Below are 13,727 nucleotides of genomic sequence, written 5' to 3'. Positions count from 1 at the left end.
CAGCCGAGTAATGAAAAGAGCAAAGATCACCGGTCCCTATCTATTAAACGGAAATGATTTTTCTTAACCAAGTGCTTGACGGCGGGGTTGAGGGTGATGTAAACACTCAAGACAACGCTTTTCAGCAGGCCAGCTGAACACCTCACCCTGGCTTTATCGCAGCCTCTTCTGAAGCCCTTCAGTGTAGGACCCAAGGTTCCGAAAGCCGGAGCCCGCCGGCCCCAGCCACCCCAGCGCCGGTGGCAGGACGCTCCGTCTTTGCAGCCCAGTCCAAGGCATGGTCTGCAGTCTCCGCTCTCATCATCATGCATCATTTAGAGGGACAAGTAAAGCCTGGTGAGCCCCATTTTTCACCTGCTTCCTTGGAGTTCTGCCTTCCAGATTTATATGATTTTTTCGAAATTCCCTAGGCTGGGATTTGGCTGTTTCTCCAAACACAGAGCCAAGCCACCGCTGAAATACCTGAAGGGATAAGCCGTGTGGGTAGCAGGATACTCCCTGTGGGTAGCCAAGTCGGGGAGTGGCCCAGTGGCTTCTCTTCAAGCCTTCATGGGTTATCACCATAAAGAAAACAGCAGCGTGAAACGTTGTGTGTGTATGTTGTAATGACCAAAAATACCTTGACTGCGTCCTTTCCGGTGCCAGATGCCTTACAATCTAAATGAGCGTCTTTAATAGTGGCATTAATTATTATTGAAATCCTGCTCTGTCCCACTGAAACAAGCCTAATAGCTCAGGTTGGCTCTTTCTCTTGCTCTCTCCTTTCCCCAGATCACCATCTCCTGTGTCTGAAGCAAACACCAGAAAGTCAGACGGCAAAGGGTCCTTTTGCCCGGCTGGTTGGGCCACCAAAGTGGAGAGACCACGGGAGAGCTGACGCCGCTGAGCCCCGTGCCGGCCAGGTGAGCAGAGAGCACTCTGCATTGCGCTGAGGACGCGGCCCTGAGATGGGGTCAGGCATGGGTCCAGCACCAGGGATGCTGCACAAGCCGGGGATTGGAAGGGTTGTGTTGGGAAGGACACCCTGAAACTCTCAGATAGTGTCTCTCGGTGCTACACTACCCACCCTTTCTTTTCTTCTAAGGAAAGCCCAGTGCCAAGAAAATATCAACTGGCAACTCCCAGGGATGCAGATAACTAATTAATTAGTGACCCCAGAGGAACCAGCACGGTCAGAGGACATGAACTCCCTGAGAAGGGAGTCCCTCTCTTGCTGAACGACCATCAGTAACACCCAGCTGGCTGCCTGCCCAAAAGATGAGGCCGTCTGTACGGATGGGTGCTACCATCACACGTCCGCCTGGCCTGGGCGAGGAGGACACCGGCCAGCGCTGGTGGGGACACCACCTAGCTCTGCTCCATCCCAAAGGAGCCCGACTGGGCTTTCTTGTTGGGTTTTGTCTTTCCTTCCGATATCCTGGTACATAATTATCCCTTTTTCTGGGCTTGCACATCCTGTGTCCAGAAAAATGCCACATCTTGGCAACGGATTATTCGTCCCTGCCTTGGGCTGGTTATGCACATAAAGCACAGTAAGGCCCCAAATAATATTTTATACGGCTTAATGTGGGTCCCTTGGCTACATCAGGGCCGCTGATGATTGTTGTTTACTTGCGGGATATTGGTGGTGACCTGCCTGTTCCCCATTTCACTGACTGTCAGCAGGCCCGTCCATGGGTAGAGGAAAGGGAATTGCCGAAAGGAGCAATTCAGTGACCAAGGGCAGTTACCTGGGTTAAGACGATAGGTTGTAGGTTTCTGTGGATCTCGGGTGCTTTTTTTTCTCTGTGGAGCTGGTGGAAGAAAATACCAACCATCTACTCTGTGCTCCTCTGCTATTTATTTGGACGCCAATCTGTGGCTAAAGGGTTTCCAAGGCAGTCAGCTTCTGTCTAGGTGGCTTAGAAGATGGACCAAGTTCATGGTTGTCCTACAAAATGCTGTGCATTGAGAACCCCCTTGAAGAGAACTTGGAGGATCTCCATCACCTTAGCATGTGAACCGAAATAGTCATGTTCCCAGAGCTCCTACGTCGACAGGGAAGTACGTGTCACCGTGTCGTGGTGGACATTGTCCCGTGTTGGGCATATTTGGATGCAAAACTCGTGCTGCAGCCTGTGGCACTGGGGTGTTGCTGGCTCTCCTGGGAGCACGCAGGAAGAGCGCGGCTGAGCGGGGGCATCAACTGGCATCTTCTGAGAGCAGAGCTCTTTCAGATGCTGAAGTTAGTCATGGTAAAAAGATATTTTCCCTAAAAAAACATCACTCTGAAAAGGAAGGAAGTATATCTGCAAATATAAGTATATACACATGATGTATTAAATATATAAATACAGGCACTTAGTTCCTTTCCATGTGCTCTATTCCCTATGTTTTAAAAGATAACCTTCCACACTACAAAGGAAGGTGGATTTTTGATAAATTTTTCATTTTCTGTATTGACTTGCCGTTGCAAAAACATGTAATTTTGCTCTATAAAAGGCAATCATTCGCTATACATTCACATGGGCCCTCTTTTCCCTTTAACAGCCACCAAAGAGAAACACATTATTGCTCATGCTGGGCTGGAAGCCGAGGATTTGCTCTTTGCCTTTACATTTAGCAGAGCTGTGGCTGAATAGGGGTTGCTGCAGCGGATCCGACATCCCTGCCGGCCGGGACAGCCGAGCCAGAGGACGGTCACGTCAGATGGGACTCGACTCATTATGTGCCACTGAAGCCATCATGTGCTGCTGCCTCAGGAGCGCTGGTGCTCAGCATCCCGGTACTGCTGGGCGGGATGGTGGGATGGAGAGTCCCCAAAATCCAGGTTTCTCCCAGCCTTAGCCTGGTTTGGAGCGTGCCTTGCAGGCTCCTGGGGGAGAACGACATTGCCCTGCTGATGCTTCGCAGGTGATCCGGAGCTGAGACAGCTCCCGCTCCGGGGTGTGCAGGAAATAATCCCGTAATTATAAAATCATCTTGGGTAATGGCATATTAATGAGGTCGGGGAAAAGGTGCTGCTCTCGGGGTGGGCTTTGCCACTGCTTGGAGGAGGGAGGCTGTACAGAGCTGCTGCACTTTGGGGGTAAAAAATGGCATCAAAGTGAGACTTGGGTGTAAAGCACCGCCGGAGGAAGGATCGCCTTTCTGGCTCTGGGTGCGTTTCTTCTGCAAAATTCACTGTTACTCATGCTGAAGGTGTTGTCTCTAAGCTATCCGCTCTCTGCCCCGCTCTTTTGCTCCAATTTCAGACCTTTCGGCTCCCTTTTCTACCCACATCTCCGAGGCTGTATCATTTCTGTCTCCCCTCATGCTGTCTTCTTTATCCCTCATCTTTCCAACCCATCAACTCCACCTTCCCCTGCTTTCTGCCCTACCAAGCCCCCTGCTTTTCTCTCTACCCCTCAGCATCTCCCCTCACCTTTGTCCACCTCCTCCTCTTCTCCATCTCCCACCAATGCCTCCTGTATTTTGAAGAAGCCCGGGGGGGGGACGGGAAGGACGGCGCCCGCGGAGGAGGTTGTGCTCCCCCATCAAATAACACATGTATCGGACACCTTTTCCTTGAGATGGCAGCCTCTGGAAGCCCAAGATGAACCTTTCAACAAGATTAAAGAGATGGTATTAATTGCTATCGATCATGGGTCAACAAATTAAATTGCATCTGCAACTGCATCTCTGAAAGGTCTAAATGAGAAGAGTAGTTAATGGGTCTGGCTGGCCCAGAGCTGTGATTAATTACAGGGAGAAATGAACTAAAACATTAAAAAAAAAAAAAAAAAAAAGGGGCAGAAAGGAAGGAGAGATGAGGCTGAAACTCTTTGGTTCAGAAAAAAATAGATCTGGAGAAAGCTTGATGGGATTTCAGTTCTGGATCACCCTCTCTGCCCCGAGGCGGGCGGCTCTGAAGCAGTGCCGGGGGCGATGACTTTCAGGGCGATTGCTCCAAGCCCGGCAGGTGCTGCGGAACCACTGCCCACCACGCGCACCCCCAGAAAACCGATCTGTGCCCACCGCTCCTCCCTGCGAGCACCGCCTGGGTGCTCGGGGAGAGCAACTGGATCCCTCAGCGGGACCACGTGCCTAACGCCGCTGGACTGGGGGGAATGGGATCCCTTCCACAGTCTGAGCCAGCATCTCGCGGAGACCGGACAGAAACATCTGTGATGGGATCTGCAGGGCTTCCCCCTCCCAACGCAGGCTCCAGCTCACCGTGCGTGATCCCTGGGGCATCCCCTGCCATCACCTTTTTTTTTTTCCCCTTTTTTATTTTAGACTCAACGTCCTGGAAGGATGAAGGGAAAAAAAAGCCCCGAGCATCCCAATGTTGCTCAGCAATCCCGCTCGCCATAGATGTTGCTCTTCCCGCGCCCGTCCTGCGCCGCAGCCAGCACCGCAGCATCCCGGTGGGAGCCGGGAGTAAAGTACTCCTGGGTGGGAATAAGGGTGCTCCTGCAACTCCTTGGGAAATAATGAAGTAGCACAGCATGGAATGGAGATGGTGCTTAATTAATAACGAAGAAAATAATAATATGTGGCACGTATAGTGCTGTACTTGTTCCAAGCACTGTACAAACATTAACTACAGTAATTAAGATGTAATTAATTAGAGTAACTACTAATCAGTGTAAATAATGATGCATCTGGAGGTACCAAATGGAGTTTGTGAACTGAAAGCAAATTTCCATGTTCGGGAAATGGCATCAAATATAAAATGGCACCAGAAAAAGGCAAAAACATATGGCGGTTGAAGCGAGAGCGCGGGAGCTGCGTTGGTCCACGACGGCTCCCCAGAAGGGAATCCCGGTTTGGCAGGTATCCTGCGACAACGCAAAGCTGATCGACTGATTTACTGCTGAGGAGCTCCCTGGGCAACCCATCCCATCCGTAGGACTTCCGCAGGTATTTCCAGGCTCCAAGCCCGCTCCTCCCGCCCCAGCTGCATTGCTGCGCTCACCAACGCTGCGGAGAGTCGGGGGCTGAGCAAGGGACGAGATGGGGAATTGGGGGGATCAGCAGAGTAAAATACACCACAAATATATAATTTTGGGGTTTTTTTGCTGGTTCACACACTTTATATTTAACAAAATAATTTTTTAATAATATAGTCTTTTACACATCAAATATTGTTTCTAGACCCCCCATTTTTTACAGAATAGTTTTGTTTTTTTTTTTTCCTCACTAGTTTCAGGCACACTATTGTTTGAAAATTTTGAAACCGGATAGTCATTGACAGGCAACAGCTTACAAAGAAATGTGGCGATGACTTCTTTAATAGTACCAGTTCAAATCGCAGGAAGCCAATGCTCAGCCGAAATACGGCAATCACTGCGCTAGCGCTCGTCCTACGCCCTGCCCTCCGGTAAAACGCAAAAACGGGGAAGAAATAAAAATATAAAGGCAACAGTGTGCATAAACCGAGACCGACCGTGCTGATCCACTTCGGTGGAGGATGCTGTAAGGGAAGATTTGCTGCCGTCGCTGTTAGGAGCAGGTGCTGGACTGAAGTCTGAACAAAATAAGCACCGTCGCCCTAATGGCCATGACCAAAAAGCAGCAAACCAAGCGTGGGCGGTGATGGGAAAGGCTCCTGCGCTCACCTGGGCAGGGCAGAGCGGGGAAATGACATTGGTGGCTTTTCTTTCACAGTATCGCTTGGAAGCCGCAGCCTGAGAAAGCAAGAGGTGCCGAAAAGCCCGAAGGGGACCCTTCCTCGGAGCGACGGAGGCTGCTGGCGGGCACCGCGGGGACCTCTCCTCCCCACAGGCAGGCACGTAGCCATTTTCTAGAGGGACCCTTCACCAGGAGCTGATTCCCGTGGACGCGGCCAGCCCGTCCCCAGCCCCCCGTGCACCCTGGTGTGCTTTATCTCCAGCAGTACGGATGCTCCCGGGACTGGGGGAGAGCCAGGGCAGCAAAGGGTCTTACCGGTTTAGTGGTGGCACAGTGATGGGACGTTTCTGGAAACCTCCCTAAGGGCGATGGGCAGACAGGGGAGCAGATATTTTAATTTTGACTGGCGGCAGCCGAGTCCTGCTGTCGCTGAAGTCAAGGAAGCGATGCCCTTGGCTCCAGCGAGAGCAGCCGCGGCGCCGGCAAACCAGGGCTGGGGCAAGGCAGGCGAACGCCTGCGCAGCCCAAGAGCCGGCGGAGCCGCGGCACAGGTACCCTCTTCCCTCTGCTCCTCCAGCGATGCCCCAGCCAGGCATCACCCAGAGACAACCCAGGGGAGACGTTGCTTTCTTGGTGCCTTTCCAACGCTTTCTGGCTCGTCGCCGGCGCAGCCGGTGTTGGCTCTGGCTCTGATCAAGGTCACGGTGACCGTGTAGGTGTCTTCGACTTTATTGTCCCCACTCAGTGGAGAAAGTGTAACACAGATACAGCTTGTGTCTTGGGTGTCCGGCCGTATACCTGTGCGTCTACCTCGGTCCTTCTGCGGGTTACGTTCCAGTTGTGGGGTTTTTTTAACCCTTTCCTCCCCTTTTAATTTCTACCTCCCTCCTGTCCTTATAGACACGATAAAAATGATCCATCGCTTCTCTCATAGCTGTACTGCCCCGACGATCCCAGCTTAGGAAGAGGCTTTAAAAAAACCCAGAACACAATAGCAAAAAAACCTTCAATAAATACATGTGAAAACCCCGCCATCCCCACTGTAGAAAGTGAGAGCGGTGAATCGATCGGCATCTCAGAGGCGTCACCGGTCCAAGAACTCGCGTGGGCTGTTTTTGCTTTTTCCTCCCCCAATCTGACCACCGCATCCCTATCAAGCACTGATAATTACAAAAGCAAAGTAGATACCTAGACACCGGTTACTTAGTGTGTAAAGTGAGAGAAGAGCAGGAGAGGAGGGAGAAGGAGACCCTTCCCCACGAGTGAAGATCTCTGCTTGTGTGAAACCCTCGCAGGGTTTGCTGGTGACCCTGTGGGAGGTCGGGGACGCGTGTGCAGCGTCGAAGCCGTTCCATCATCATCATCATCATCATCATCGGCGGGTTGTTTGGCCGGCGGTGCGGCTGGCGGCGGGGGGGGGGGGTTTGCCGCTACAGAGCCTGCTTGCCCTGGCACTCGCGCTTGGAGCACTGCGCCGGCTTCCACCAGTCCCCGTTGTGGCAGTGGCAGATGTTGCAGTCGTCCACCTTCACCTCGATGCCGGCGGGAATTATCGTGGTTCCTGCAAAGCAGTTCGGACCTGCACAAAAGACACGGGAGGAATAGAAATAAATACTTTTTTCTGGTTTTAGATTGGGTGTAGCAGCTCTGCTGTAAGTGCTCAGACCCAGCCCCTCGCCGTGCTCCGGCCGCAACGTCGCCGCTGCCGAAACCAGCAGCAACTCTCGCAGCCCGCTCAGTGCCAAGCCTTCGCCCCATGCCCATCACTTGCCTCAGGGTTTTTTTTGTGCCCTCAGGCAATAAAGAAAAAACCCAAAAATCTTGAAACTGTTCTCTTTTTCCTGTTTCTGTGCCCGACCCCTGTACAAATGGCATCGGATGCCCCATCGATGCACCCAGCTTTTATGACTCGGTTGCCCACTAATTTAGTATCGCTTTCTCCTAAGATTTGGCTGCGAGATGGAGAAGACCATGAGGACAAGCATCAGGACACAGACCAGCCTTCGCTGCTCTAGCCCGGTGAGCCTGCGCTGAGCCATGGGGACCAGAGCCGATTCATTCCCCCAGGACCGCGGCAGCCGTGCCCGAATGCCCAGTAAGCCCAGGGACCCCCACCAGCTCGGGGCTGGTAACCATAAATGACCGATGGCATCAAATTAACAAAAATAATTCACCTCCCAAATAAGCCTTCTGATAAAATCTGGTTTTTCTGAAGGGCGATTCCTTTGATCTGCTCATTATAGGTAATTTTTTTGGCTTCTTTATTACACAATATCAAAGCTAAGCAGCAAGCCAGCAAGGATCTTATTTTCCTCCTTCTCATAAAAGCCCCACAAATGCCCCTTGCCCAGCTGTCCCTCTGCAAACCCTCTCCGCCTCCCCTCTCGCCCCTCCATCAGTTACTGCCAGGAATTAATATCAGAGCCAGCAGCTCATGGGGAAAAAAAAATCGAGGCGGTCGCATTTGTGGCATCAGGGAAACGCGAAGACATTTGAAAAGCGTCTCGTGGCTCGAGAGCTGCTCCAAAATGTCACCCTCGGCTGGCCACCGGTTTTAATCTGTGCCTCCGGTGCACGAGGAGCATTCGGAAGATGAGAGCGTGTACAGACATGAAATTACAGGCAACTCCTTAGTGCTTAAAGTAAGGCTTAAGACTCTCTGAAAGGGAGAGCAGGGTCCCTGCGTGGCTGGAAACAGGCTGAGCTGTAGCCAAGCCTATGCTTGGGTCCCACCTTTTCCAGTCTCAGAGAACTATTCCTTTCATCTCGCTGATTATGAGTGCCCTGACTTTATTAAGCTGCTCCTCAGGACCCTATGTTTAAGCTCAACAGGCCACGAGTTTGACAGGGCTTAGCCAAATGTAGGCAACGCAGGTTGCTGCCGAGCCAAACGGTGCCTGAATGTTGTTTGTGTTTAAGCGACCTCTCGCCTTTATTAAAGGCCCCTTCAGGTGCAGATCAGCTCTACAGCAACTTTTCACATCCGTCTTCATGGAGCCGCAGCAGAAGGGCCTGAGAAAGATGCCTCTGTGCCAGCATTTGGGGTGACTGGGTGTACCCCAGGGCGGCTGCTACCTTCCACAGGCAGGAGCCGGGAGGGCAGGCAGTGGTGGGAAGGTCTGTGTCTCTCCGTGAACGGGGGATGATGCCTCCTCCTTGGCCGGGCCAGCACCTGAGTCTGTCAGGACGCCAGGAAGAAGCCGGCTTTTGCTCCAAACAAGGAAATCCAGCACCGCTTGTTGAACTAGAGGTCAGGCTACGCTGGTCTGCTGGCAGTTGGGGACCGTTGCACTGGGCGTGGGGATGTTTTAAGTCTGCTTTGAGCTGGGCTTTGGGCTGGGCAACCTCCAGAGGTCCCCTCCAACCTCAGCCATTCCACGGTGCAAAGAACTTCAAAGCCAGGAGTTACCAGCCAAGGACACACAGTGCTACAGAACAGCCAAACTCATCGTATGCACACATATACGTGTTTTTCTTTACATGCATGCGGTTGAAAAAGCCATGACCTGTTTTGGTCAGGAGCTGAAGACTTCTGAAGTTGGCGTCTCTCCAGAAGACACGATCCCACTTGGAAAGGCTGTGATCCCAATGGCGGTATTTCTCCGGCAACCCATTGAAGTTGTCACTTCTTCCCATGGCTTTCGGGTCCCTGCGCTGGCTGCCCCGCGCTGCTGCCTGTGCTCTTCATCACAGATTTTAATTCTCTGCTTCATCGAGTCTGTTGTGTGATGCCACCCAGAGCGGGCTTTGCCGTCAGGTCGGCTCATTTTCTGCTGTTAAATATCCGGGGCTCAAACACAATGAAAATGCCAATAATTGTAGCTGACCATATTTAAAGTTGAAGTACGTGCCTGTCCCTCTTTAATAGGATGCTCTGATCGCCTGCTGATGTTGGGGATGCCCAGGATGGGCAGCCTCCACACAACAGCCTGCTCCGTGCTCCCAGAGCAAAAAACCCTTTTCATTAACATTTAAACAAGAAGCTTCCTCCAGAGATTAGGGCGGCAAGGAAAGGGGAAGATTGTTTTCTCTCTTGTTGCCCTGCGGCTGCCTGTTAATCATCTCATTTGAGAAGCCAATACTGCCTCGACACCCGCATGCGTCTCCAGACACAGCCTTCTCCGGCGCTGAATGGCGGGGGATTTATAGCACCGCCGGCCCGCTCAACGCGGCTGAAACCACGCGGGAGGCCGGTGGCGACGGGAGCGGTGTGTTTTCTCACTCGCAGGTGGGCCAGCCTTCGCTGCCCAGCCTGGGTTTGGGGACCCCGCGCCCCCTTCATCAGGTTTTGGCTGCATCCCCGGGGCAGAGGACAGCTCGGGGTCACGGTCAGCCAAGGGCGAACCAGTTGGGACTGGCCGAAGGGGAACTGCGAACTGGGGAAAAGCTTATTTTTCTTTGCAACCTGCTTATCTGTCCATCCCACTGCTGCTCCATCACGGCCACACCTGCCCTTCCTCCTCCTCCTGGCAGCCCCAGGCCCCTTCTCCCTCTTCAGCTTCCCCGGGGGGGGGTCATTTGGAAAAAAAAAAATCATTAAGCACCTCTCATTAACATCCTTATCCCAGAGCCAAGAAGCGGAAAGCAGACACCACGACAAAAAGAGGAGACGGATGAGGGGGAGGTACTAAAAGCATCACCCATGCCTTTGAGGTCCCTGGCGTGGAGGGAATGACTCATTTTGGGGACAGCACCACAGCAGCAACGTCCCTGCCCCGGCCAAGGACATAGGGCAGCTCTGCAAAATAGTAATTAAACACTAATAATCTGCCCCTCTGATCTCTGGCATCTATTGAGCCAGGAAGGACCTGGCAAGCACCTCCGTGTCTAACGGAAAATCCTTGGGATGCTGCCAATCCCCTCCCCTAAAGGGGCCGGGACACTGCCATCCCCCCCCCCCCCCAAAAGAGATGGGAAAAAATGATTTTCCTCCAAAGAGAGGAAAAATTATGGCGATTTTAGATAAATCCTAGGAACTGAAGGCTGGGAGGAACGTCGGGGAATGGCCAAACCAGCCCTCGCTGAAGCAGCACCGAGCAAACATCGCCTGAGCACACCCAGGGAAGGAGCTGTCTTCAGAGGCTGAACCGAGGGGAAAATTACAGCAAGTGGGTTTATTTTCCTTTTTCTTGGCTTTTAGCAAAATGGATGAAAACCTGGCTTGGGGCTCCACTGACATCTGCCCTCCTATGAGATGTTCTGCTGCCATTTCGGGACATCCATCTCTTCTGTCAGACCTTAGTACTTTTAATTTAGGCCAACACTACCCCTGCTCTGGACCTTTTGTTTTTCCCCAGCGCTCTCTCAAAATAGCCACCTCTCCATTGCCAGAGTGAAATGCTTTCTTTTGCCCACCACGGCAAGCTGGATGGAGCATTTTTGCATCCTCTCTCCCCCCACTGCTATCCCCATCCCTATAGAAACGCGGATTTCAAACAGAAGGCAACATTTCCATGCTCCATTTCGACTAATTCAGCTTAAATTCCCACTGACCGAAATCACTGAAATCCAATTTTCCAGCAGAGTCGCTGCCAGCCAGCCCCTTTTTTTCCCCATCTAAACTTTTCCCACCTTTATACTGGAAAAGTGGATCCTGTTGGGCCAAAATGGGAGGCAGTGAGCGTCGCACCCGTGGCTGAGGCATGAGAAAGATGCGCTCGGAGAGGGCCACTGCTGAAATTTAGTTGAAAATACGCCCTGGACAAGTGGCATTTTCTACGCAATGGCACAAGTCACCGGCCAGTTTTCCAGTGACCTTGGGTTTTATAATCCACTGCCAGCGACAGCATCCAGCTCGGGGGACGCTACGCGGCTTTGCGATGTGCCGTAGAGGAGCTGCAGCCTGTAAGGCCACAAGAAACCCCGTCCTGGTTTTGCTCTGCAGCAGAGCTAACCGGACTCCTTTCAGTTCTCTACTATTTTTTTTTTTTTCCCTCCCTTAGCTCAACCTCCCAACATTTCCAAAGCTCGGTGCCCCAAACCCACGCTGCTGGGGACTGGCCTGAGCTTCTCCCCTCTGTGGCTTTGTGCTGCTCGGAGGAGCAGGCTGGGAGCAGGATCTGCCAAACTGATGTAAAAAATCACCAAGAATGGGACAGAACAGCACAATAACGGGGTTTTTTTATTATCATTCAAAGGAAGACGTTGCTCAGAAGCATCTGATGACATGTCAAGCGCATCAAGCAAGTCACTTATGGTAATAGCAGTAGGAACAAGAAGCTGCTTTGGGCAAGGGCTGTCGTCCTGGTCTTTGTAAAAGCATCTTAAGCCACGACTGCGATGAAAACAGGACAGTAATCACCCTTTTTGCCTTGCTCAGGGAGACTGAGGGGAGAAGTTTGCTGCACCCACAGACAACGTAATTGTGAGATTTGCTTTGCTTAACATAATTAATACTCATAAAAGACCACAGTGCTCCGGGCTGTTTGCTAGAACAACTGTGAAGATTTTTATGGAGATATATTAGGGACGTTCAGATGCTGTTTTGACGGGAGAGATGTAGCGCAAAGAGAAAAAATCATATCTGGTTTGTTGTTTGGGAAGAGCGACGGCAAATTTTGCAACCGTAGGTGTAAGACCAGATACCTGGGTGATGACCCACGCTTGTGCTGCTGAACTGCAGCCCTGGTATGGAGGCAATATGTCTAATCCTCTGCGCGGGCATTAATGTGCTCCTGCTACGTCATGCAACACTACCCAAGGGTGTGAGACGAAGTCCTCTCGGGACTCAGTGGCACGGCGGTGCTTCAAAGCAACCCAAACCCCCCCCAGATCAGATGCTACCACGCTGGAAAAAACTCACGTCCCAAACGCAAGAGGAGCAGCCATCCCAGCTCCCCAGCAAACTACATCTGCACGGTCCCCACCACAGCACTACGGGGTGCAGAGGAGAACGTCTGAATTCAAGAGCAAGGACGGTGAGTTAAAGCTGGAAACAGCAGGAACGCGGGGTTTGATGCTCTCCCACGCCACGGGCTTGCAGCGTGACGCCGATGCTTTGGAGGTGCTCGGTGCCGAACACCAGCCCGGCTCCCGGGGGCTGCGGGCCGCTCCCGGTTGCTTCTCCAGTGAGTTTTACTGAACTCAACGGCTTTGCCCGTGGCTTATAGCAGCTCTGAATTCAGCTTCCCGTGTGCAAAGAAGCAATAAAAGGAAATCAAATGTTAAGCACTGCGAGCAAGCACGAATCACTTCAGGCCGACTGTGATATTCAGATTTGCCCTGAATAGCATCTTGCACCAAGCGAAGCTCAGCACCTTCACTGGAACTTCTCGTGGTACGACGCCCTATTTCAGCACGGAGCGGTATTTTCCTCTTAGTTAAATATTTTCTGACGGTAATCCTGTGTCTCCCACCACTCCTTTCAGAGCCTCCCCATCCCTTTAGGAAATATTAAGGCTGACTCCAAGAGAATTCAGCTTATTCAGTCAACGGATAACATCAAGGAGAGAGGTGCTGATGGCTACGCTTATCTACTCGCACCGGTAATTTGGATATAGCTGCTAAACAGCAACTCAATTTAGCCAGCCATCCCTCAGGCTCCCGCGTGATGTGCCCCACAATTAAAGTTGCAAGGGATAAGCAGAAGACGGTGGTGTTTCCAACAGTATTTAGGAATGGATACAGCCTAAAAACATCCCTGCGGATGCTCATTCAGCTGAATGAGTCTTGACGACTTTTTGCTTTTGGAGCTTGACCATGAATGCCATAGGACGTGGGAATTTTTACTGCTGGCAAGCTGCACCAAACTGGGAGAGAGACATTTCTAGTGAACGTGGCCAAATGTCCTCTCAGTGGGAAGGCGGAAGAAAAACCAGCATCTTGTTTTTAATGACGGCCCCCTTTCCTGGAGGTTAACGCAGCTCCTCTCTGCTGATCCTGCAGGATCTTTTCAAATGTTCCTTTAGCTCCGTCAACGCTATTTATGCAATCACTTCAGGTTGCAAGAAAAGAACTTAATTTGTGGCTTTAATTAACGAGTCAAGGAGGGAAGAAAACTTGTTTTTTGCTGCCTGGTACCAAGACTGCCTGCCCCCCCTCTGCCCGGGGGGAGGAGAAGGCAGCGGGTGAAGCCGGAGGTGAGACATAAAGAAGTCAGCTGCCGATGCTGAGCTTTGCCTTATTGAAAATTA

At 51.8% G+C, this 13,727-nt stretch overlaps 1 protein-coding gene across 1 annotated transcript in view; it reads right to left on the bottom strand.

Moving 5' to 3' along the window:
• Positions 1-5,023: 5,023 nt before the first annotated feature.
• VWC2L (von Willebrand factor C domain containing 2 like) overlaps positions 5,024-13,727 on the bottom strand; it is a 51,905-nt gene continuing 43,201 nt past the window's right edge. Inside the window, exon 3 of the mRNA XM_075153737.1 lies at positions 5,024-7,174. Within this exon, the coding sequence (XP_075009838.1) occupies positions 7,026-7,174 (149 nt within the window). The 3' untranslated portion in view covers positions 5,024-7,025. The remainder of the gene's footprint in view (positions 7,175-13,727) is intronic.

Source organism: Calonectris borealis, chromosome 6 (genome assembly GCF_964195595.1).
Source record: "Calonectris borealis chromosome 6, bCalBor7.hap1.2, whole genome shotgun sequence".
NCBI lineage: Eukaryota > Metazoa > Chordata > Aves > Procellariiformes > Procellariidae > Calonectris > Calonectris borealis.
This window is presented reverse-complemented; position numbering and strand designations above follow the sequence as displayed.